This window comes from Pleurodeles waltl, chromosome 7 (assembly GCF_031143425.1).
Source record: "Pleurodeles waltl isolate 20211129_DDA chromosome 7, aPleWal1.hap1.20221129, whole genome shotgun sequence".
Classification (NCBI taxonomy): domain Eukaryota; kingdom Metazoa; phylum Chordata; class Amphibia; order Caudata; family Salamandridae; genus Pleurodeles; species Pleurodeles waltl.
The window spans coordinates 1422327488-1422355152 of NC_090446.1; the positions used below are offsets into that span (position 1 = coordinate 1422327488).

At 45.4% G+C, this 27665-nt stretch overlaps 1 protein-coding gene across 1 annotated transcript in view; it reads right to left on the bottom strand.

The window, feature by feature from the left end:
• Positions 1 to 27665, bottom strand: part of LOC138246437 (zinc finger protein RFP-like) — a 200225-nt gene that overhangs the window by 116285 nt on the left and 56275 nt on the right. Inside the window, exons 2-3 of the mRNA XM_069201048.1 lie at positions 9184 to 9279; positions 4836 to 5066 (exon numbers count right to left, since the gene is read on the bottom strand). Coding sequence (XP_069057149.1) covers positions 4836 to 5066; positions 9184 to 9279 — 327 coding nt within the window. The remainder of the gene's footprint in view (positions 1 to 4835; positions 5067 to 9183; positions 9280 to 27665) is intronic.

Here is a 27665-nt window from a genome sequence, read left to right on the forward strand (position 1 = left end):
GGCTTCCCCTTGTGGCCCCGTGTGGGGCAGTGTCAACTTTGGGTGGTCTCTCCACACAGCAGAGGGCCAGTGTAGGCCCGGTGGAGACCTCAGGAGATCGTGGGCCCAAGGAGGGGCCTGTTACAAGTAGTAGGGGGTGCGTGGTGCCCCCCTATGTTATCCGAGGATGGTTGCCCCCTTCATGAGGGCCGTTTGAGGCTCGGGGCCCCCAGTGATCACGGGCCCCCAAAGGGACCCGTCCTCAGTACAGAGGAGGTGTTTGCCACCCCCCTCCAGCCCCAATGATATTGGAGGCCCCCGTTTCAGTCAGAGGAGCGTCGGGGGCCGCATTTTTCGTACTCTAGGCGCTGTAGGTGCCTTTATCATTACCACAGGTATTCCCTACCAGGAACGATATACTTATTTTAAAGTTCTTTCTACAGACTTGAATACATATATATTGCCTACCTGAGTTTGATGTGTTAATATATGTATGAACATGTTCCCATTATGGGTATAACACTAATATGTTTGCTGACTTGCCATATGGTTTATACTGTTCCTACTAGGGGCATTTATGATTTTCTTATGACAAGTGTTTTGGTGTAATAATGTGTTTCCTGACTACTGCTTATGTTGCAGAATCCTGAGTAACCTGTGGGTTATATGTGACTACTGCTAGTTGGCAGAGTAACTAATGTGTAACGTTCTGACAACTGCTAATGTAGCAGGATAGTACTGATATGTGATATTTGGTCTAATAATTACGCTGTGTACAATACAGTATATTTTCATATAAGTTGGTGTTGTGTTTCCTTTGTGGTGAGGATATTGCATCACGTGTGTTGTGTGTGTTGTGCTTCCCCTTGTGGGCCAGTGTCAACTTGGTGTGGTCTCTCCCCACAGCGGAGGGCCAGTGCAGGCCCGGGGCCCTGTTACAAGTCTGAGGGGGTGTGTGGCACCCCCTCCCCCTATATTATTAGAGGGCGTTGGCCCTCCTCGTGAGGGCCGTTTGAGGCCTGGGGGGGCCCCAGTGATCATCCTCAGTACAGAGAAGCTGCGTGCCGCCCTCCTTTGCCCCAAGGATATAAGAGGCCCTCGTTTTGCACAAAGGAGTGCCGGGGGCCCCATTTTTCATCCTCTAGGCACTGGAGGTGCCTTCATCATTACCACAGGTATTCCCTACCAGGAACTATATACTTATTTTAAAGTTCTTTCTACAGGCTTGAATATATATATATATGTGTGTGTGTGTATATATATATATATATATATATATATATATATATTGCCTACCTGTGTTTGATGTGTTGATATACGTACGAACATGTTCCTAATTTGGGCATAACATACTAATATGTTTTCTGACTTGCCATATGGTTTATAATATTCCTACTATTGGTGTTTATGATATTCTTATGACAAGTGTTTTGGTGTAATAACGTGTTTCCTGACTACTGCTTATGTTGCAGAATCCTGAGTAACCTGTGGGTTATATGTGACTACTGAAGAGTAACTGATGTGTAATGTTCTGACAACTGCTAAGGTAGCAGGATAGTACTGATATGTGATGTTTGGTCTAATAATTGTGTTGTGTACATTACAGTATATTTTCTTATAACTTGGTGTTGTGTTTCCTTTGTGGTGAGGATATTGTGTGCTGTGTGTGTTGTGCAAATGCTTGACACATTGCCTCCGGGATAGGCCTGACTGCTCGTGCCAAGCTACCAAGGGGGCGAGCAGGGGTTATCTTGGAAGTGTAACTCCCTTGCACTGACTAGAGTGGGTGGGTTCTGCCTGGCTGAGGTATATACCCTAGCCAATCAGAAACCCCATTTCTAACACTGACCATGTAATATGATACCTTGGATTTATGCTTAAAACACTGTACATTTACTTCCCTTATGGACAGATTAATTGAAGTTCTTTTGCTTTTGCTGTGCTGTCACAGACACCAGCATTTATTTGAATTTAGCAAGTTCCTTTTCCTAGGCTGGGCTATTATCCTACATGTAAGTTCCCAGTTGATTTCTTTGCAATTTTTCTTTGTTGGCTATACTTTTGTCTAGTTTCTTGGTCCATGGTAGTTTTGGTGTGGTGTTGGAGACGAACAGTTAACAGTTATGTTGTTGTCTGGATATATTGGTAATGTTTCGTTGATTTTTTGACCACCTGACATTATTACCGGTACCTCTGATTTGGCTTCTTATATATGTAACCTTGATTTGCTGTTGGATTACTGCATCGACTGAACCAATGTTTATTTGTTTCTTAGGCAGCAATCATGATTCTAGTACTCTTTCTGTCCAGATGAGGACAATAAATTAAGAATGGTCGAAATGCCGTCAACATATACCAGCAGAAAAATTTTAACTATTGTGTCTTGACATATTTTGAACATTGGAGTGACTTATTTCATGAACAAAAAGTTATTTTATATTTCTTTTTTTCGTAATTTGTGTTTCACTCTATGTGTTCACTTTGTACTACTATCAATCACTTTGTGTATTGATGCTGACTTATATTCATAAATTTATATTGAATCAATAATCTACTGTTGTAGCTTGCAATTAGGTGACATGCTTTGTAATTTTTCATAGTGTACTCTTTGTGGCTCCCTTCCCCTATTTCCCTAGTGAATCCCCTTCAGGACTAGCTTGGATTTTAGACACCACATAGGCACATGTGCCACACTTCCAATCATTATTCAGCCCCTAACCACTTCGGCATATGCTTCTTAAGTCACCAAATGGCGATCAAGACTGCTAAGAAAAAGAAGCCTGTGGTGCACAATGGCCGAGTTCATGCCTCACTAGATTTTTCAATACCAGAATCAAAGACGAATTAAGTTTTATATCCCAATTTATATCCCATTCTGGGAATTATGAAAATAAATATCAACATGTGGGCTCCTGATTTTTTAAAACCCTTGAGACGTTTTCTATAAGGGTAGGAAAAGAGTGCCTGAATCCTAGAAGGATTCTACACCACAATACTTTAATGCCCTGGGGCAAAGATACAGCAGCAAGACACTTTTTTTCAGGACAGAGAGGACTGTAACCTAAGTCCAGGAAACCTAATGTAAGAAATTTGGATTTTTGATTGAGGGTAGTAAAAACCATTCTCGAGCAACACCCACAGTATTTGCCATGATGAACTACAAAGCAATGTGTAAAGAATTAATCCTGCACACAAACAGTAATAAAGTTGAACACACAACACAAGAAAAATCTCACATATAAAAATAAAGTAAAATCTTATAAATAATTTGAGATCAAAAACAAAAATCCAATCAATTGAATCAGAGATATGCAATTTAAAATATTTAAGTAAGTATAGGGCCCAAAAGCAGAAAGTACCACTTGTGCTTATATGGCTGTGATAGAGTAGGGGAGGCCAACCGTGATGGACTGCGAGACAGCTATGGGGGGCAGGTTAGCCCTGCTGAAAAAGTTACCTCCTGAAAGTCTTGCTTAAAGAGTTCCAAACTTCAGGATTTTATAGGCGGAGCTCAAATGATGCCAGCCAAGTTTCCAAGAACCGGGAAAGCATCTCTTGAAGATCAGAAACTCACTACTGTAGAGGCTAACAGGGCTTCTGCAGGTCCGGTTGCAGCAAGTAAGCTGGGCAGGTGCAGGGAGGTTTCTGGTGCTTAGTGTGTCCCTGTAGCTCAGAACTGGAGGTCAGCCAACAGTTTTACTCTGGTTGTCCTGAGTTCAAGGAGATTGTCGTCCCTCCTTCAAGCAGCCATTTATTTGTGCCTCTAATTACGTTCTCTTTTCTTGCCTTGCGACTGTGGACCCATATTTCCACATTCTATTGTTCAGGATTCAGTATTGATCCTGACCTCACATTTTGCATGTGTTCCTAACTTTTGATTGTGAGATCTCAGCATGTAAATATACATAGACATAAGGGAAACATATCTTGTTAATGGTTAGAGTATAGGATGATATGTCAGTGTTGCCATGTTTTATTGGCACTCTTAACATTACTGTGTGGTTTCATTGAGTGTATGTGTTTGTGGTGTTTTAGCAGATGGTTTAAAGTGGCTCAGTAGTCAGGTCTATACTTAATGCCTTCCATGCTGGAATACCCCACTTTATCACAACTCCACTTATCCACTTTTTTCAAATGGCATTTTCTGGCCAACTGACATAGAACACAGAAGCCATGGACCCAACATTTGGCCTGATACATTTTTTAGCTAGAATGTATTTATTTTAACATTTATTATATCTCTTTTGGTCAAGGACAATCCTAGTGGCTACGAGTTTCCTTGTGTTGTGTAACTGGGCACCATTTTATGAAGATTAGTAAGTTTGCATTTAGGTTAGTAATGTTGAAGAGGCATAAAACACATGAGAGAGGTCACTGTAAAGCAGTAAACCAATTGGTAGCTTTATCAAATTAAACTTAGCCAGGAACAATATTTGATTTCAGAGGATGCACAAAGCATTGTTGTAAAGATATTGAAGGAATAAAGATACATTTTTATGAAAATGAAGCAAACCATAATAGTTTGGTTAGTCCAGGGGTGGTCCTTTTAAATGAATGTGTCATTGACTACATATAGAATTGCCCCTGTTCACTTATCACAGTAGCGCAGCACATATTATTTTCCTTACGGGGCTGGAAAGATCCAGAAATCCTTAGTCATTAGCATATTTGAAGGATCTTTTGAGGTATCACATGACAATCATGCCATTATGAAATGGATAGATGTAGATTTAACTTGCAATCACAAATGACTCTGGGCTCCATGTCACAAATATGACAGATATACATACCGTTCACCATATGACATGTGCCATAGGATATCCACCAAGCTGTAATTCAGGACTTCTGTCTCTTACCTTTAGGAATTCTTTTGCAGGTTGCTGACACTTTGCCATTACCTCATCAATGAATGTATTAAAGTCATGTAAATCCTGTGAGAATTTGGCTATGACCTTCTTTTCATAAATGTGAATACAGGTCTCTGCCTCTTCAAGTCTGTGAAGAAGAGTTTCCTCCTTATCATTTAGTTGCTGGCGCAGCTTCTCAATTTCTCCTTTAATGTGTGATTTCTCTACTTCAATTTTAGTCTGCAGATAAATAGACAATATGACCAATCCAGTGAAATATACACAACATCACATTACACAGGTGGTATTTTCAATTACGATTACACAGAGAATGTTACTAGTGAGCACAATACTGCATACATCAAGAAGTGTACAATTATTCTGATTTTATGGCACAAAGTAAGATCATGGTTCCTGAATCACACCTAAAACCTAAAAACCTAAAACCCTAATAAAACCAATAAAAAGTGAAACTAAATTTACCTTTCTGTGTAGTTGTTTCTGCTGATGAAAAATGTCTGTTTTTTTGCTACTTGTGACAGCATGTAACAAGTACACTTTCAGGATTAGCGATTTCTATATCCCTTATCTGTTTTACGGTAAGACATGCCATATCTTAAATTATAAAACATGTTTTTCAAACATAAAAGTTGTAAAAATTATTACTGCACAAATAATTTACAAATTCTATTATTGGGACTTAACCTAATGCCTAAATGCCCCTTGGGGTCAGTGACTGTTTAGAAAATTAAATACATTTAGCAGATTAATAAATGATATATAAATTATATATACATAAAGAACAAAATGAGCAAATTGTAATATTGGAAATTTCAAAAAACTCCTTAGCTTGATTTATGGCAACATGAAATAGCAAACTGAATCTAACATGGAGGTTTGGTAGCCTAACTTAAAGTATTGCTATGTGCTTACAAAAGTAGAGTATGCTTTAAGGGCAAAAAGGGGCCCTATTATGAGTTAGGCGGTTGAACCTTCACAACTTCAAAATGGCAGTGATGAGACGGTCGTCAAGCCTGCGGCAACACCATCACAGTATTATAATGTTTCCACCAGGCTGACCTGCAGAAGCTGTCCTACCACCAGGATCAGAATCTGACAGTCGGACTACCAGGAGTGTTGCTGTCCAACCACCACTGTGAGTTTTGCTGTCTCAAGACTTCCCAACTCGTAATTAGGCCCAAAGTAATATGCTAAAGTCTAGCTACATTTTTAAATGCTCCAAACTCCTACTAAACTGAAACTTTTTTCTGTATAGTTTGTTTGTAATTTAACTTAAGTTGTAATTAGTGTATGTAATTGTTTGATGTGTACCTATTGTTTTGAGGTTGAAAATGTAGAAATTGCTTGGACTGGGGTCCCCGTCAGCGTACTGTGATTCAGTGGGGATCCACAAAAGTCAAAACTTAAGAACCCCTGCACTATATGATGAATAGGCAAGTTCACAAAATGTGTCCAGATTGCAATTTGAAAATATTTATTGATTTCAAGTAATAGAGCCAGTTTCACAAAGATTTTCTTACTTATCTTTTTCAGTTATGATAGATGGATAATATGGTTTCCATTTGTAAACTGGAATCTTAAATCACTATGTCACATACACGTGAAGGGAAATCTGCATGCTTGAAGTAGCACAGCAAAAGATCTACAGGTCCTAGTGCAAGCCCCTGACCCAGGAACCATTGAACCTGTTGCACCACAGGTGGAGTTATCAGAGGCAGTAAGATTGATTTGGACATGACAAATTACGTGAACTCCCTGAAATTCTGGGATAGCAAGAGAGATAATACATTATCAGATATACATTTCTGCTAATAACAGTGTTAGGGTGTACTTCTTAGCCAGCATGGAAAACAGTCTAAGGTCAGCCAGCACAATAACCTATGAATAGTCACACTGACATATGGTGACATTGAGTTCAATAAACGCATTCTCCCATTCAAGAACCCGCAGGTGTATAACAAGCCATCAATGGGCTGATAAAGTCCTAGCAATGATATGAGCAATGTTGCACTATATAGAAGCACTGTAATACTTTGCACCATAATCCTGATTGAAATAAGGTTTATAACTTGATCATAGTCGAATTCAAAGCTTAACCATCTTTTGTTATGCAAAACGTAATTTTGTGCAGCCTTGTGTGACTTTCTAAGGTAATGTAAAACAGAGCAGCAGCTTGCACTTTGTTGCATTACATTTTGTAGTGGTTTGCTTTCCTTGGGTGGAGCATGGGCCTTACATTTATCGACTAGTGGAATTTGACACAATTTTAGGATAAATGAAATCAGTAAACCTGGGATTGTGCCAGAATGGTAAGTCACCCTGACTGTGGAGGAACGAGGAGAAATATATGTTTTTGCTTGGTACTTCCTTTTCTATGCGCTATGCATTCTGCATCACATACATAAAGGTAAGCTTGCCTCTTAGGATTACTTTTGTGCAGGATAGGAGACCACCCTGAGGCTGACAGGTCCAACATCTACCCAATCAGTATGAACATCTTAGCCAACACTGCAAATTGTCAGCTAAAACTTACCTCATTAACAATCGCTATGCCTCTACAACAGAATGAAATTAGACTAAAAAGCTATGTTAATTTCCTCACACAATATTGCCCAGCAAGCATATTCACTTATAGCATACGCCATGATTTAACATTCAACCATCATGCACGTCATATTTAAAATGCTCAAATCTTGCCACTGAAAAAGAGGGTCTTTCCTGAAGATGCATGCGTGCTAAAGATGCATGCGTGACATCGGTCCTCAACACCTTGCAGTGTTAGGATGCAAACTAACTATGGCAGCTCATGGTCTTTTCGAGTACAATATCTGTTGCAGCTTCCTTCCTTGCTACAATATAGCACGAGAAGAAGATGCACTGTAGGTGTTCTGCAGTTCTCTGACACCATACGGATATGATGACTGGCTATGATAACCATGTAACTAATTTAGGAACAGTCAGGTGAGTAGAGCAAGCTCAGTGGAACTGTACAGCATGCATGCAAAAGTAAAAAAGAAGGCAGTCCCTCAGTGCCTTAATTTAAGGTGATGCTTGGACACCATCTACTTCTCTTTACATGGACTGAGGATGAGGATTTTGTTTCCCCTTAGAACACAGAAGTTAAGTAAAAGAGGTAGATACTGTTCATACTTAGTGATCAAAAAAATAAAATTATCTTCCTATCCATCTCCCCTCGCAACTTCTTCAAAATTCTCAAAAGGGTTCTCTTTTTGTAATAGTTATTTTCCATGAATCCCTGTGATCACTTTTGTATTCCTAGTGACAAGTTGCCTGCAAGGACGATCCCGTGCTACACAAATGTTAGATTTGTTTTTAAAAAGCTGTTATAAACATACTTGACTCTCCTATTATGTACTGCACCCGTTCAATAAATGATTCCGAGAGTTCTAATTGCACAGAAATCTTAAGGACACAAGTTCACACCCTGGAATATTCATGCACCCTACGATCATTCTGAAACAAATGATGTGGACATGTCTTCGACTTGGCACTGACAGAAAGCGCTACAGGTACATAGTATGTTATTGATGTTGTCCCTACATCCTTTCTTTGCTATCGCCACCTAAAACCTGATACCTTTTCTCTCCTCACTCTGAAGTATGTCTCAAATCTAATTTTTGGACTCTGGCTGGCAGCTATCTATGCACAGCCTGTAATTCGATCCCAGCCTCTTCTCTTTATGTACTGCATTTTCTCACTTTGTAAATTGTTTCTTCCTACCTTTTTTGTTTCCAATACCATTAGGTGTAAAAAACTACTTTTCATGCTCACACATTTAATTTGCTGATAGAACATTAGGTAAACTTCTCACCAAAGTATTACCAATGCACAATATAGCACAGGGAGTGACTATTCTGCTTTTGTGATTTATGTATGGGCCTTATTTGGAGTTTAGCATCTGGGATACTCCGGCAATACATGTACGGTATCCTGTTTGCTACACTGCTGGTGGCAAGGGCTCTAATGCACTTCTAATAGGGCAGAGAATATCCCGCCACGCTTGTGATTCAACTATAAAAAGTAATCATGGCTCAGTGAGAACCTTTACTTACTGTTCCTGATGATGCCTTCTTAGTCCCATTGCTTACCAAGCAGGAAATGCACCAGCATCAGAAGTGCAGTTTCCATCCCCTAGGTAGTATCTTCTGTCGCTGACTACTCACACCGGATGGCCATGCATTTATCATCTTTCTGTTGCTCCCGATGGTTAGTATGCAAGTTTCAACCATGCCTCATAAATACCTTTCATGAACAATGACGACAACAAAAATATATCCTTTGATGTTAGTGCGAGCAAAGAGCATCAGATCCTCACCCTCAAATCACCGACTCGCTCTTCTTCTTGGCGGAGGCGTTCAGCCAAATCCTCAGTTTTACTTCTCAATGGCTCATTATACCTCTGAAATATTTCCTGCGAATGATCAGATATTAATACACACTATTAAGCATTCCTTATACGCAAATGTATTATTTTATTATAGAACATCTAGTAATGTAAGGCATTTTCTAAATTAGTAGATAGAATAGGGTAAGGTCCTGGGGAAGGCATGTCATTACAGGTTAGACAGGAGTGAGGAACAATAGCTATATTAACCAACAGATTGTATGATATTGAGGATCTATGAGATTCCATGTACATTCACAGAGACTAAAATAACTATCTAAAAATCACCAGCAGTACAATCATAATAAATACACATTAGGACTTTAGAAACGTCAAGCGTTGGACAAATATCATCTAAAACTGTTTTAATATCATGGAAGTGTTAAGCAGGTTATGTTCGCAGGTTTTGAGAAGTTTTTTGGAAGTCTGCAAAATTTAATGTAGTTCACAACGTTTTTCATAGAGTGCTTACTTGAAAAAATACGGATATTCGTGACAGTCCCACTGTCTTAAGGGGAAATAATGGTTCGGAAGACATGTATATCACAGAAAGCTTATTCTGAATGCAGTGGTAAGTAGGCAATCCTGTTGGTGCTTGTTTTCCCAGCACAAGTTACATTCAAATTGGCCTATGTCCAGAAGCTTTTGCATGGTCAGTTTTCTCTTTTATGATAACTAAAGTACAGCCCAGAAATACTGGTTGTACAAGCTGTTTCGCTGGGCTCTTCATCATTTTTGCCTTTACGCCGGCACCACACTAAAACTCAAGCGCAAACTACAACGAATCCAAAACTCAGCAGCACGACTCATCCTCCCGACACGAAGACATCTCACCACACCTCAGATCCCTCCACTGGCTCCCCATAGACAAAAGGATCACCTTTAAGATTCTCATTCTCGCACACAAATCACTCCACAACACCGGCCCTGCCTACCTTAACGAAAGAGTGACCTTCCACACGCCCACACGCCACCTCCGCTCCGCCGACCTCTCTCTCGCCTCAATCCCTCACATCAAACACACCACCACCGGATGCAGATCCTTCTCCTACCTTGCCCCCAAGGCCTGGAACTCCCTCCCCACCCACCTCCGCAAGACCCAAGACCCACTACTTTTCAGGAACAGCCTCAAGACCTGGCTTTTCGAACAGTGATCCACCCAGCCCATACCCCTCTCCCACCCCCCAGCGTCTTGAGACCCTGATGGGGTCTATAAATCTCTTTGATTGATTGATTGATTGATTCTCACCACACATGTTGTGAGCAAAAATGGGACAAATTGTGGCTATGAATTCTACCTTATGTTTGCCCAGTTTGTTATGCCTATTGTCAGACGCTGGATTAGTAATTTGCAGAGGGAATGCCTTCATCAATGTATTATATTGACAAGGAGTACAAATCAGCATTTTTTCTGCTCCAATGAAACAGTCTAGCATGAACTATCAGGTCTTCTCCCCTCTGAAGAGGAACGCAAGCAACCTCAGACCAGTTTCTTCTGGGCAGAAGGGGTGAAGTCATGGTGGGGTACATGCTTGCATCTACTGTTGTGACCATTTTTAATGTTCTGACTTGTATGATTCAATAGATCATCCCTCTTCAGCCACTGGTCTGCTTGAGTGTCAATCTCATTCTGTTTCTGTAGCTGCATATAGCTTGGGGCAGCGGGTCAGGCCACTAAGCCATTGGCTTTATCACCGTCTGGGTGATGGCATTTTGCCTCATCACTTGTCTATTGCTGTCTGAAACTGCGTACACTCCAGTGTCTTTAGTTTTGCATTTTTTTCTTTTTATAGGTCCCTGTAGAGAATGTGTTTTCCCAGGCAACGCTACTAGGCTATTCTTTACTGCTCATTTCATTGCCAGTGCACCGCATCCGATGTGGATATTCGTTCTAAACATGGATGCCATTTTGAAGGCTATTGTCATTGGTGTATCATTGTTTTTCCATTCCAAGATGACCACTACATTTAGAAACAACATATCTGCCATCTTGAATTGGGACAGCAATTATTCAATTCACACAAGATCATTACAAAATGGAATGGGATTGCGTATAGTGACTAACTGATGAAATGCTATGTTTAATTTTTTTCTTGTTCTGAATTGCAAGCACATTTAGAAACAACATATCTGCGATCTTGAATTGGGACACAACAATTATACAATTTACACAATATCATTACAAAATTTAATAGGATTGGTTATAGTGACTAACTAATGAAATGCTATGTTCAATTATTTTCTTCTTTTGAATTACAAGCACATTTAGAAACAACATATCTGCCATCTTGAATTGGTACGGCAATTATTCAATATGCTTAATATCATTACAAGATGGAATGAGATTGTGTATAGTAACTAAAAGCCTGATTTAGAATGCGGCGGACTGGTCACTCCTTCACAATGTGGACGGTTATCCCGTCAGTCGAAATCTGAATCCCATTTTGTCCTCTGGGATTTAGATTTTGGCAGACTGTATATTCGCCACCGTTGTGATGGAGTAACCTGATTAAATGCTATTTTTTTTTCTTCTTCTGAATTGCGAGCACATTCCACTCAGTAGCATTCTTTCTACTTTTGTTCTTTTAGTTTAGCTATCCTATACCTTTTGAGTTTGTTTTATTGTGAATGAATGAAGGAATTTGTTTATGGACATATAAATGGATGCAGGAGTGCAGGGATGAGTAACAGAATGCATGAATGATTAGGTAAACAGTAGCTAAACCTTCCAGTAATTACAAAGCCACAGTTATTAGTACTGGCAGTGCGTGTTAGACATGTGGTATTTGATTACCCATATGTTGCAGTTGAGTTCGGCTCATTCAGTATGCCCAGATTGTTTGATCACCTTATTTTGGCCCTTTTTGCTGCCTTACTACTGGTGTCTCACCCACGGTAATCACATGGCAAAAAGACTGCACATGTTTACTGTCAGTGTCCACATTTTAAGATAAGGCCACTGCAACACAGCAAGGGCAATCAGCACTTGGTTAGTTACACATGAACACATGCACACATGTGTGTGCACATGTATGTGAGCTGCATGTGGCAGACTACTATCATGTTCAGCCTGGTAACTGTGCAAAGGTATCCTTGTACAATGAGGACTCTGCAGTGTTAGATATTCTCCTGGGATAGGCCTTTTAAGGTTAGTGTGTACACTAATAGGGAACATCAGTGTGATTTACTGTTTTGTCTATGCTGACACTCTAATATACACATAAGGAGAGAACTCTCTTGGAGTGCAGTGTCACTCCCCTTTTGCCTACAGAGTCCATTGGTGTCTTGAATTGGAGAGTAACCTGCATGGGAAAATCAATTATGTAACCCCCATAGTTATATCTGTACACCTTATGGGACATCCAGAGTTTTCATATTTCCCTGGCTCAGCTCAGGAACAGTGTCCAGATCTTTTCTCACCATGATATGCCCAATAAACTGCCTTTCTCCCCAGCAGCAGAAACAAAAACTGCCCCACATAAAAGGATCAATTAACAGCACTTCCCCAGTTCCTATGGAGGAAAGTGGTGGGGTGAAATGATCTACATCAATGGCTCATCTGTAACACTGTACCAGGGATGGGCCTGTTGATGCCTATTGAAGAATGCAGTGACAAATGGAGCCAACTCCAAGGGGGGGCTCTCTTTGAAACTCTAGTGTGCAAGTCCTTGGCAGTGATGTCAGCGAGGGCAGAGCGGAGACCCCAGGAGCTGGTGTGACTCTTGGATAATGCCATTTTCGATGTCTGAGCGTGCAGTGCACGAGGCTTGGGACAGGGGTGGAGAGGTGATGTGGAAACCTGGGATTAGCCAGGAGGGACAGGCCTCTGGAACTGTCCTCTACCCTTTAAGTACTTTTGAACAAGGAGGAGACCTTCTCTTGCTGGTGGATTTTAGTATACTACAATGCTGGATCCTGTTACTGCCATTGGGAACTGGAAGGAGTACCCCTGACTTCCACTCAGGACCAAAGACTGCACAGTTGGCCCCAGGACCAGTGGGACTCCCTAAGGGGAAGTGAGGCTGTCCCCCTTAGGTCCCCTGCATGGCACCCCATTCCCCCTTCCATCTCTTTGTCTGGGGACCCCATCTCCTGGGTTCTTGTCTGTTTGACAGGATGGGACCCATTCCCAGGACCTCCACTGACTGCCAGAAAAAAGTGAGAAAGCACTGTTGTGCTTCCCCACTATAGGAGGAAGGGCCCAGGACCCCATCCCTGGTTGCCAACATGCCCAATGGTGGGGGATAGTGTCGCCACTCCCCCTCCCCTAAGGATGGCTTTCCCACCCTGCTTCCCGTGCCCATGATTGGCGGAAGCGGGATGCTGCTTCATGCTACAGTGCCTTGCCTGCAGGAGCACGAACGGCAGAATACTCCTGCTGGCTCCCATGCAACATGCTGAAGTGCTGCCTCCACAGGAAGCTGGCAGAAGAGCTGGCTGTGGGCTCCCCAAGCTGTTCCCCAATGTCAGGACTCGGAACCCAGAGATAAAGGATGCAGTGTGAGGCTACAGATAAAAACAAATAAAAACAAACAAAAGAAAAAGCATCACAGCTATCAGAGCTCACCAGGAGAGATAATACTATATTATTCACTGCACTCACAAGGAGTGCCCCATAATGCCCTGTGGTGTTCATCTGGTTTGCCAGCATTTTGAACTGTTTCCTCCCTTGTGGTGGCTGCAGGATGAAGGGATCACCACCAACTACATCAGAGAGGCACAGCCTTGCAATCCATTGGAGTTTCCCAATCCACAGCTTTTTTTTGGGGGGTAGCTCCAAATCATTCACCACCCCAGGAATGTCTTTAAATTTTCAAGCACTCCCAAGACTGGAGCTTTTGCTCTACAACTGTCAGTGCTGTGACCTCTAGGGTCTATGTGTATGACTGCATTCCTTATGGCCCGAAAGGCTTGGAGGTGGTGAATAAAGTATGTATATTGAAGTGCTCTCTCTGTGTGGTTGCAAAAAAATGTCATTTCAATGTGATGCTGTTAGACCTGGCATCCTTAGTGTGGGTTCCCCTAACTTTTTGCCGTCTCACCTACTGTTTTTCTGACTAATATTTGCTGGCCATTTGAATTCTGTGCACTTTACCACTGCTGACCAGTGCTAAAATGCAGGTACCCTGTAATCTAAAACATGGTGACATTGATTTTTCCACAATTGGCATAATTAATTTACCTCTAAGTCCCTAGTAAACTGGATATGCCCAGGGCCTGTAAATTAAATGCTACTAGGATGCCTGCAGCACTGATTGTGCCACCGACTAAAGTATCCTTTTCAAACATGCCTCTGGCCTGCTACTGCAGAGCCTGTGTGCAGTTTTAAACTGCCATTTCGACCTGGCAATTCCAAACTTTCCTTTTAACTACATGCATGTCACCCATAAGGTAGGCCCTACTAAGCTCCAAGGGCAGGGTGCAAGGTATTTAAAAGATCGGACATAAGTTTAGCATGTCTAGATAGTGAAAAACTCTTTATTTTGTTTACCTTAAAATACCCATCAAATGTAATTTCCAATTGGGAAAGGATAGAAATATGGAATTTAGTGTATCTGGACGGACTCACAATTTAAAATCGCAACTTTTGGTAAAGTCGGATTTTAAATTGTAAGTCTGAAAATGCCACTTTTAAATGGTTAGTATTTACTTACCTTAAACCATTCTGTGCCATAGCCTGTTTCTGAATACACATCTGGTTCGGCTGGGTGTCAGCTACACTTTGTGAATTCTCTCTAAATAGCCAAAAAACAGGACATGCAGCTGCATCTGCATTCATCCCATGAGTCTTCCTGGGCAGAAGGAAGGGGAAGGCTTGACACAAAGGAATGGCTACCCTCCGCAGGTAGCCTGGCAGACAGTGCTAGCATGAAAGGGACCTTTGTGCACTTCAGAGAACCCCTTTGAAGTCTCCCGCACATCAAAGGACTTTACAGGCATAAGTACTGGTCCTCAAACCCTTAAAAATCTGATCTCTACTGGGACCAAGGGTACTCTGTCAGGAAAAAGGACTGCTGTACCGCCAGGTGGGACTGCCACTCTGTAACTGCATTGCTGTGTTGGCCTACTGCTGCGGTGTACTGTGCTGTAGGAAGGACACCTTGCTATTTGCTCTGCTGTGTTGGCCTGCTGCTTCCTGCAGTGAGAAGGACTGGACCTGCTCTTTATATCCTGGCAACCAAGAATTTCTAAGGGCTTGCTGGCTTTCCCCCTGTTCTCTGAACTCTCAGGGACTTCAAAAACTGCTTGCAACTCTCCTTGTGCTGCTGGAATCTGCTCTTGTGAGTCCTACCCTTGCTTGATGTGCCCTTCCAGTCCTGGGCCTCAGAAGAGGATTTAGCAGCTGAAATCTTAAAAAATCAATGCATTGCTCTGAGTGTGGTAGAAAAATCAACACACCTGTGACGCAGTGGCTGACAAATGACAGCAGATTCCCAGGCTGTGTGGCTTGCCAGTGATGTTCTGTGAGGCTGCCGCCGCATCACTTCGAGTGCAGCAAAGAAATCAATGCATCAAATCCACCTTTCATGGAACCCGCCAACAACATGTTGTCCAGAGTGCGGCAAGGAAACTGATGCATCATGCCTTCGTCGACAACGCTTTGCTCCTCCAAAGCAAACTCTGCTTGCGTTCTGTAGCCGGCCTACCCTCTATCACAGTCTGCCTGGATTTTGACTTTGCACTGGTCCCTCACATTCTCAAGTAACCTTTTGGCCATTAGTGACTTCTTAGCACTGTTGTCACATTTAGGCCCTCATTTTAACTTCGGCGGACAGAAAAGCCTGTCCGCCGAAGTCCCACAGTCAGGTCACCACCAGTGCGGTGACCTTCCCGCTGCCCCTATTAAGAGTTTCCCAATGGGTCAGCAGATGGAAACTGAGTTTCTGCCCGTTGGCCCAGCGGGACACAGACCACAACATGGACGCAGGCTCATAATTGAGCCGCCGGTAATGTTGCAGTGCGTTGGGTGCACCAGCACCCGTCATGCTTCTTACTGTCTGCAAAGCAGACAGTAAAAAGCAGAACGGGGCAATTCATGGGACCCCCTGCACCCAGTCTCTGCCAGCATTTACATGGCGGTGCAACCGCCATGAAACGCCGGCAGAGAGAGGGGATTGAGACCGCCGGCATAAGTCAATGATTGTTTGTATATCCACGTGAAAGTATATTACTATGTTGCATTGCTACATGGTTTATGGGTCTGGCAGTAGATGGTACACAGGAGGTTTTCACCTCCTCCCTCTCCCTGGGTACCTATTTGTAAGAAGACATGATTTGTAACATTAGTCAATGTGCCCACAGCAACATACATGATGCATGCCAAGAATATCATGTGACACAGAATTTCTGAATGCATAGATGTGGCACCCACTTCTCATCCCAGCTGGCAACTACACAATAGTCACATGTGATCCACATGGTTTCCCACACATGTGTTAAAAACATGGAATTTGACCAAACTCGATTTTGTGCAACACAATTGACTCGAAATAAGACTGCCTTCCCCAAGCGCAAAAATGACTGGTGGTGGACTATGCATCGCTGTTAACTGCCATCTGTGCCCTGCAACATGCTACAATGTAAAACGACATACTTGACAATACAGAATCAGTAGTTTGTGAGGTAGCATAACATGTATTTAAGATGTAACATAGTTCATAAAGTCCAGTACGGAATTTCAGGGCACCAAAATGGCAGATGCCTGACCTACTTCACTGGACATTAGGAACGGCTTGCAACCACCTGCGGAAATCAACATGGCGTTGTTGCCAGTGGCACTCATGGGCCAATGGTTGTGTCTGCCGGTGGTGACGACCACGTATGTGGTGGACGTGACCGCCATGTTCTGCAGATTCACTAACTTGACTCCTGACACTGCTGTCAGCAACACCTCCACAACCTGAGCTGCTGAGTGCCATCTCTGGGAGCAATCATGCCTCGTCCAGGAGGTGATAGAGCCCCTGCCTTCTCTCCAGAGAAGTTGGAGAGGCTTGTTATGGAGGTTCTACCCCTGTATGGACCACCATATGGCTTACCAGAGGAGCAGGTAAGAATCCCATAGGTACAAGTGATACTGCTTGATACCATCCTTTCCATCCTTACAGGCTACAATGTACCCCCTATGTGTTAGTTAATCCTCTTGTGTGCCTTTTGCTGTACTCTATGTGGAATCAAAGGGATGTACATGATTCAGGTATTGGTTGGCAATTCCATAAGTTTAGTTCATTCACACTGTGTAGTGTGAGCTAATCTGAGGTCCTGGATCCTCCTTGTCTGGCTAAAGACACTTTACTGCCATTCACTGATATATTTTTCTTCACAATGTTTGTAAATGTTAGTCTATGTGTATGTGCATGACATCATGAGCTGTGTATGCATTTGTCAGTAGTCATCAGAGAATCTGGCCTTGCAAAACGGTTGAGTGCAAAGCACATAATGACTCACTCGACCCTTGAGCTACACACACAAACCACATGTCAAATTTCTGATGGGCACATGATGTACAACCACGCAAGGGAATTGTAAGTAATAGAAATGGAATGTCATGTATGTTATGTCAGCTCAACCTGCAGAGACTAGAGGCTGTCAAATATATTTCCCAGTACGGGATCTAGTCCATGTTGTGGGATAGTCTCACTATGACTATGCAACTGTGGCACTGTGCCCACTCCCTATAAATCTGCAGATCCTGGCATGTGGCCAATTTAAAGATCTAGTGGCAACGCGTGACCTGAATTCTTCAGTTAATTGGCTAGATTAGGAGTGTGTATTGGGTTACAACCCAAAAGTGGTCCATATGTGCATTTTGCCTCATTGACAGTGTGTTTCCTTGACTCATGAAAGGTCCCTTACTCCCACAGCTCAGCTGTCACATTCATACAGGTCTCAATTGTCCTGTATAGGCTTTGTCACAAATGGTAGTTACTCAGTGCATAAAGTGTGCAGATTCCTGGGAGGCCATGATATGCGAGTCAGCTTGGTCAAATAGGCTAAATTGTACAATGCATTCCTTAGGATGTTGTGTGCCATCTCTATAGGATAGACACATATGACCAAAGGACTGTGATGTGGTACATGTACGTACCACAGAACTCACCCCCTTTAGTGGCATGAGTATGCATTTTCTAGGCCACATTTCCACACATGCACAAGGAAGACAGCTTATGTGCCCAGCATGCCAGCCCCTTCATTGTCACTCAAGTGTGAGGGTGAAGTTTGTACTATGGCAGTTGCCTGTAGGGACTGTGTGCAGGGAGTCACGTTTATGGAGTGTGAATGTGTTTGTCCATTCAGGCCTAAGGGGTTTAGCCTTCAGAAGCTACATAGGTGTGTAGTGTTTCATTGTGACTCACATCACAGTGCATGTTCCTGGAGCATGGGCTACCTGATGTCAGCAAGCTTTCTTAGTCATTGTAGGCGCTGGGCAGGTTAGTGGGTTAGTCAGGAGATGCAAATACATTTGTCTGTAGTGATGTCCCTGTACTTATGGGCTTGTGTGTTTCAGACTTGTGGAGTGTTCACAAATAGAGAAGTTCTAGCTTGGTGTTTCTAACATGTATGTGACTCAACCTTTTGTGACAAACTTGTGTGATTGTAATCCCTTGATTTGTCTTTTTCATCCATACAGGTAAACGCCGTTCAGAAAAAGGAGCTATGGAGAGCCATTGCCTGGAAGGTGGTGAACCTGGGGGTGCACAGCTGGCGGAGTGCACTCTGTCCTGTCGGAAGAGGTGGGAGGACCTGAGATGCTGGGCCTGAAAGGTCATGTAGGTCCAGCTGGGGATGTCCTTCCAACGTGGTAGGGGGCCCATCAGACCATGACCCCCTAATGGCCTGCATTTTGGCAGTGGCCTAAGCAGACCTTGATGGGCATTTAAGGACAGAACAGCAGCCACAATGGGGTGAGTACAGGGCATATTCCAGCCTGCCACGCTGCAAAGTGAATGTGAATAGGTTCTGCCATTTCTCCCCTGATGACTAGGGATGAGCAACGTGTAACACAGTGGATGAGTGATTGTTTGTGTGGATATGTCATGTGTTGTAAACTGATGTGCCTCACCTATTGGCCTAGGGACCTAGGACACAACTGTGTACGATCCACAAACAACTTGCTCTCCAGTGATAACATATGGCTGTCTACAGTGATCAGTCAAGTACTCTTTGTTATTGAAGTGGTTGTAAATTCTATGCAACAGTCCATTACTACTCAGTGTTATAGGCCAAAGGTAAGGAAGTATTGGATCACTGTCCTCAGCCGTGTGTCTGGTGGAATAAGCATTTTGGCATCTACCACCCAAAGACTAGTCATCTTCAGCATATGAAGGGTGCTGATACCTCACTCATATCTGTAATAATGTGAAGATGACACTCATACATGTGACCATGCATACATTATTCTTTGGGTGTAGCTACAGCTCAATACTTTCCATTGGTAAGTGGGAAAAGTCCTTTGAAATTAATTATGTGACTTCACTGTTGCCAACACTCATTGTGCCTATATGTCACAATATGACTCTTTCTCTTTAGCAAAAAATGTGTAAGCTGTTGTTTCATGCATGGTCTACCTGTGTTGATGGGATGATGTCTGTATTCCCTCACATATATGTGCATGTCAACCTGTGTGTGGAATAAGACATTTATGGTGGGGGTACACTTCATTTAGTGCCATATACAGGAGTATGTCATCATTGTTTATTGGCTGACCAATACCCTCATGCATCATGGCATGTCATTTGGCATGTACAATTGTAGTAGCGATGAGGGACATGGCAGGTAGGCCTAGACCTTTTCGACACAATGTTCATTTCTATGCTATTGATGTAGATTCATGTAGTAAAATGCTTTGCACATGAAAAATGGGTAAGGTTTGTAGCCTGACTATTGGCATGCATCATAGAGTGACTTGCAGTTATGTTGAAATCACATGTATTTGGATATAGGCATTCATCCACAGTCATCTGGGTTTGCATGGCCATAATTGAGACAATGATGTAGCTTCCAATTGGGCAACATGTTGATGGACTTCAACAGGTACTTGCAAATCTCTGGGCCTCTCCAACATCCAAGGGACTAATGGCATCTACCAATGCACTCAGAGTATGTAATTGTAAGGGGCGCTAGACATTAGTGGCGTTTTCTCTGGGGCTTGCTAATTCATTGTGTTGTGGATTTTAGAGACAACTCTCACTGACATATTGAATATGATGTCTATAGTGTCCTTTTCCATGCCAAATGTGTGGCCTATCTGAGCAACATTAGTACTCCCTTCATGACTCCATTGGGACAAATATCACTTGGGGAAGTGTGCATTGTGGAACTGCGTCCAATGCGGCATGAGTATGTTTGTATCACCTTCTCCAGGCTACTGTAATTTTGTCAGCATTATGGTAGGATTTTGGAGCATCATTTTGTATTGTTGGGTCATTATGTATTTGAAAAATAGATGTGTGCATGCCATTGTGTGGGATATGTGGGAATACAGTTTGCATTGGCCTACTATTGTATGACAACAGGTAACCGAGGTATGCTCCATGGGGCACAGCATTGAGGGTGATGAGGTCTCCTACTAGTTCAATGGTTATTGTGACTGCACAACTTCAGCTGTGAAATTGTAGTTGTCTGCGATCCTTATTTTCCTGTTGGCAACTGTTGACAGTTCAGATGTCATGCATGCATTTGGTATGGCACATGTATGGGCCACTTAGGTGGAGTTTTGTGCTGGGGCTTACTTGACATCATGGTAATGTTTACTAATCTGAGCTATTTTTCAAGTGTGATCATGGACACGTGTGGACCCTATTTCTGTTTGTATGTGCAACATCAGCCCAGGGAAGTGAATGATACAAAGCAGGGCTGAATGGGGACGCATTTGACCACAGGACTTTGGGACAAGACACCACTGACACAGAGGGACCCAGAGTTTGAGGGAAGTGCCACGGGGAGACTTCATCTTCATCAGCAGATTATTCCTCCAGTCGACACTCCCTAGTGGTTGCGGACCCATCAGGTGTACCCCTGTACCATCTTTGTCCACCACCCCCAGTTCTATTGCCACCCTCCTTGTTTCTTCCCACCCATTTGGTTGAGACTGATCACCCAAGTGTCTCCTTTGCCTCAGGCACCTCTACCCCAGCCCCTGTTCCACCTACTGCCCTCATTGAGGAGGATGTTGACCTCTAGAGAAGTATCTCTTTCGGTCAGACAGCCATTGTGAATGCTATCCAGGGATTGGCAACCCAGCTTCAGCAGACCAATGCATTCCTGGAAGGCAGTCATAGTGCAATGTTGGACCTACAGAGCCAACTGCAGCAGACCACAGAATTCCTGGAAGGCATTCATGGTGCAGTGTCTGGCCTGCAGAGATCTTTTCAGGCTCTGGCCTCCTCACTGATGGCAGACAGTCACCCCTTACCTTCTGCCCCCCCTCCACCTACCTCTTCCCACTCCAACTGCCACATTCCCTTGCCTACTCCAAACACACCCACCTCAACGCACAAGAGCAACACACATAGATACAAGCACCACAAAACACACCAGCATGCAAGCAAACAACAGACACCCACACACACATTAGTCATCACTTCCCCAGACATCCTCAGTACCCCTACTGAAACACACAACATCAAGCATACCCACCCCACAGGCACTACCACCACAGTCCATGACACACCCACCACACATACCATACCCACAGACCCTACCCAAAAAGACACACAGACATCCACCACACCCAACATACCCGCAGTCACCACAACAGACACACACACACACATCCACCACTCCCACATCCCCAGCACCTTTATCTCCCAGCCCCCTAAGACACACAAATGCCTACAGTCACCCACACACCAGACACCACACTCACACACAAGCATACCTTCCACAAGCACCTCCCATGATATCCACAGGGACTCATCAGACATCCACTCCCTCAACTGCCAAATCCCAACCCCCTGCTGATGACCGTCCCTGTGTTCCTAAGAATGTTTTTTTTAAATTTGACATTGTCCTTTCTCCTGTTCTGTCAAGCTCGTCCCAATCCCAAGAGCCCCTGGCCCATCTCTTAACCCATCCCTTCCACATCCAAGTCCTCCCCTGTCACACCTGCCCCCGCTGCAAGCACACATATCCCTCCCCCCAAGAAGAAACCCACACCTCCTAAGAAGCAGTCCACCACTTGAAAACCCAAACCCACCCATCCCAACCCCAACCCCCCCAAGATGAGCCCTGAGTTGCCTGTCTGCCCACTTAATGTTCCTTCCTGTGGATACCTGGTAGCTAAGAGTGAAGTGACAGCACAGTGATGTGCCTTTGACCCTGCTTCTGCAGGCAGGTCACTCCCCGCTCCACCTTCCACGCCACCTCCATTCCGTTTTCTTTGCCTGCTTGTTTTTTTCCTGCTGCTGCGTCCCCTGCGGCCCCTCCCGTCTCCCCCGTCCTTCTCACCTTTTTCCTTGCCTGCTTGTTTTTTCCCACCGCTGCGTCCCCTGCGGTCCAACCCCCCAGCCCTCTCATTCGCCAGGCCCTCCCACCTCCCAGCTGCCACTCCCTTCCTCCCTTCCTCTCATGGCAGCCGCGGCGCGGTAGTAGGGAGCAACCTTTAACCCTGCTTCTGCAGGCAGGTCGCTCCCCTCTCTGCCTTCCGTGCCACCTCCATCCCGTTTCCTTTGCCTGCTTGTTTTTTTCCCACCGTTGTGTCCCCTGCGGCCCCTCCTGCCTCCCCCCTCCTTCTCACCGTTTTCCTTGCCTGCTTCTTTTTTCCCGCCGTTGCGTCCCCTGCGGTCCCTCCCGCCTCCCCTCTGCTTCTCACCGTTTCTTTGCCTGCTTGTTTTTCCCCGCCGATGCAGCCCCTGCAGCCCCACCCCCCAGCCCTCTCCTTCGCCAGGCCCTCCTGCCTCCCAGCTGCCACTCCCACCCTCCCCTCCTCTTATGGCAGCCGTGGCACGGTGGCAGGGAGCAACTTTTGACCCTGCTTCTGCAGGCAGGTCGCTCCCCGCTCCGCCTTCCGCACCACCTCCATCCCGTTTCCTTTGCCTGCTTGTTTTTTTCCCGCTGTTGCGTCCCCTGCGGCCCCTCCCACCTCCCCCTCCTTCTCACCGTTTTCCTTGCCTGCTTCTTTTTTCCCGCCCCTGCGTCCCCTGCGTCCCCTCCCGCCTCCCCCCTCCTTCTCACCGTTTCCTTGCCTGCTTGTTTTTTCCCGCCGCTGCGTCCCCTGCGGCCCCACCCCCCAGCCCTCTCATTCACCAGGCCCTCCCGCCTCCCAGCTGCCACCCCCACCCTCCCCTCCTCTTATGGCAGCCGCGGCGCGGGCGTGCCAAAGGCAAGCCGTCTGCGTTCATCCGCGCCTGGACCGCGCCCAGCGCCAGAACCCCTGGCCCCGGCAACAGCCACCCCCCCAGCATTCGCTATAACGCCGACACCCTCCACACACTCAACACCAGCCGAGACACCACCTGCTTCCAGGCCTCTGCAAAGAGCACGTACGGACCCTTCTCCTGCCACAACTGCAGCTTCACCTGCAACAGAGCCCACAAACCTCCTAGGATCAAGACCAACCACCTCCGTTGCATACTCCTCAACACCCGCTCAGCAGGCAAGCACGCCATCGAAGTCTGGGACCTGCTCGACTCCACCTTCCCGGACATGGCCTTTCTAACCAAAACTTGGTGGAACGACTCCTCAGCACCCGACATCGCCATAGCTATCCCGAACGGATACAAAGTCGCTCGCCAAGACCGCACCAACAGAACTGGAGGAGGCATAGCCATCGTCCACAAAGCCACCCTCAAAGTCAAAACCTCCCTGGATGACTCCTTCAGCGCTGCCGAACTCCTTCACTTCCAAGTCCGCACCGACCCCAACACCACGCTCAGAGGAACACTCATCTATAGACCCCCAGGACACAGGGCACCTTTCAGCAACACCATCGCCGACCTGGCCAGCACCCACGCACTCGCCTACACAGACTACATCCTCCTTTGGGACCTGAACTTTCACCTCGAAAACAACAATGACACCAACTCCACCACCCTGACCGAAAACCTCGCCAACCTCGGCTTCACACACCTCGTCAACACACCCACCCACACAGCCGGTCACACCCTTGACCCCATCTTCTCCACAAGCAACCATGTCACCTTGAACCATACCACCGAACTCTACTGGACCGACCACCACTGCATCCACTTTACCTTCAAGAAACAGACAGAACACGACCTCACCGAACAACCACCATGCCGCCGATGGGGCAAAGTCACTGAATTTCAACTAACCAACGCCCTAACCCAGAAACCACCCGTCAACCCCACCGACCCTGACATCGCGGCACACAACCTAAAGCTATGGATCAACGACTGCGCTGACCGCCTTGCTCCACTCAGAAAACCCTCCAACAACTACATCAACAAAAAAGCCACCTGGTTCACCGACGACCTTTAAGCCTCCAAACGCCACTGCTGAAAACTCAAGCAAATATGGCTACTCGAACGCACTCCAGACAACCACACGGCACTCAAGGATGCCACACGCAAACACCACCAACTCATCAGGCTAGCAAAAAGATCCTGCTTCAAAACCCGCCTAGAAAACAACACCCATGACTGCAAAGAACTTTTCAGCATCGTAAAAGAACTCTCCAACCCAAATGCCACCGTCAACTACATCACCCCCTCCCAAGAACTATGCGACGCCCTAGCAACCGCCTTCCACCAAAAAATCACGGACATCCACGACAGCTTCAACTCCCCTCACACTCCGGACGCTCCTACCCCACCCACCACAAACTCCACCCACTCCAGCCGACTGTCCTCCTGGACCAATATCAGCGATGATGAAACCCGCAAGACCATGAACTCCATCCACTCCGGATCACCATCAGACCCCTGCCTACGGAAAGCCATCAACATCTCCTTCGAAACTGCAAGATTCTGGGAAAGCTGGAAACACGCCAAAATCCCTGCCCTTCTCAAGAAACCAAAGGTGGACCCCAAGGACCTGAAAAACTTCCGGACCATCTCTCTGCTCACTTTCCCGGCAAAGGTCATCGAGAAAATCGTCAACACTCGGTACCTCGAAGACAACAACATCCTTGACCCCTCCCAGTCCGGCTTCAGACGCAACCACAGCACTGAAACCGCCCTCCTCGCCGCCACAGATGACATCAGAAGCCACCTCAACAATGGAGAAACATCAGCCCTCATCCTCCTAGACCTATCAGCCGCCTTTGACACCGTCTGCCACCACATCCTAAAATCCTGCCTGCACGCAGCAGGAATCCATGACCAGGCCCTCAAATGGACCGCATCCTTCATCACTGGCAGAACCCAAAGAGTCCGCCTCCCCCGTACCAATCCAAAGCCTTCAACATCATCTGCGGCGTACCCCAGGGCTCATCCCTCAGCCCGACGCTGTTCAACATCTACATGGCCCCCCTCGCACAAGTGGCCCGTCAGCACAACCTCAACATCATCTCCTATGCCGACTACACCCAACTCATCCTCTCCCTCACCAAGTACCCGCACACCGCCAAAACCACCCTCCACGAGGGACTAAAAGCCATCGCCGACTGGATGAGAGAGAGCCGGCTAAAACTGAACTAGTACAAATCAGAGGTCCTCATCCTTGGGCGCACCCCCTCCGCCTGGGACAACTCATGGTGGCCGTCCACGCTGGGTCCCCCACCGACACCCACCGACAGCACACAAAACCTCGGCTTCACCATCGACTCGTCACTCTCCATGTCAAAGCAGGTCAGCGCTATCTCCTCCTCCTGCCACAACACCCTCCACATGCTTCGCAGAGTTTACAAATGGATCCCAACAGAAACAAGAAAAACAGTAACCCAGGCCCTCGTCAGCAGCAGACTCGACTACGGCAACGCCCTCTACACCGGTATCTCATCCAAACTCCTCCAACGCCTCCAACGCATCCAGAACGCCTACGCCTGACTCCTCCTCAACATCCCTCGTCACTGCCACATCACCCCCCACCTAAGAGACCTTCACTGGCTCCCCGTGAACAAGAGGATCACCTTCAAGCTCCTCACCCATGCACACAAGGCACTCCACAACACCGGACCATCATACCTGAACAACAGACTCAGCTTCTACACCCCCACCCGGCATCTCCGCTCCGCTAACCTCACCCTTGCCTCCATCCCCCGCATCCGACGCAAATCTTCCGGCAGCAGATCATTCTCGTACCTTGCTGCCAAGACCTGGAACACCCTCCCGCCGGATCTACAACAGACCCAGGACCTTCTTTCCTTCAGAAAACTCCTAAAGACTTGGCTCTTCGAGCAGTAGCAGCACCCACCACCCCACCCCTAGCGCCTTGAAACCCTCACAGGTATGTAGCGCGCTTTACAAATTGATTGATTGATTGATTGATTGATGTGCCCAGACATTTCCAAATGGACTTGCCAATGGCCTTGGAATTTTAATGTTTGGTTACAAATATACCCAAACAGCTGTTTTCATGGGTACACCCTTGGCCTGCAATTCCTTTTCTACCTTTATGTTCTTCCTGACTAACTTGTGTTGTCTGCCTACATTTGTGTGTGTTTCAGCCTGCAAGCTGATCAATTTGCTATTGTTTGCAGTTTCCAACTTTGTGGGCAGTGCTGGTGCACCCAAGACAATGGAATATGTTGACTCTGTGGATGGATATGAGTGTAAATGCAATGGTGATGATACTGTTTGGCATGGTAAGTATTTCAACTTGTGCCGTCCAATGTAAGCATGTATGGTGTTAGACTTGTCCCACTGATATGTGTTACGGATTCATCTCATTTGTGTGTCATCTTGGCTTTTGTTTGTGCAGACTTGAGTGCGTTTAATTTTGCTACCTTTATTTGCATGTGACTGTGCATGTGTCTCCCTGTCTATTGTACATCCAATTGTCCTTCCATTGTGTTGCAATGTGGGTGATGTGTGTGTCCACTGCAGGGCTGGTTAATGGTAGTGGTGTTTGTGTTCCATTCCACATCCATATTTATGTGTGTGGAATGTGTCGACAGTCCATGGCAAGTGTGCAATGTGAGTGTGATTTGTAGCTGTAGATGTGATGTTGCTGCATTGTTCTGTGAAACAATTGTGTGTACACTTCTCTATCCCTGTGTCTGTGATGAGTAGATGTGTGTTTGTGTGTAGTGATGCAGGGCAGTGTGAGTAACCTGCCCAAAGGGGGCCTATTGTGAGTGTGAATGTGTCCTTATTTGTGTCTGCCTCTGACCCAGAACACAATGAGAGGTGTACTTGGAGCCTGTAGTGTGACCCCCTATATGATGTGGCTGATGGCATGACAATGTATTATTGAGCTGCATGACATAGATAGGTGTGTGTACTTATGGTGGTGCCTCCACAGTGGTATGGGTTTTGGTCTCCTTCAAAGATCAACAGCAGCGATAGGACATG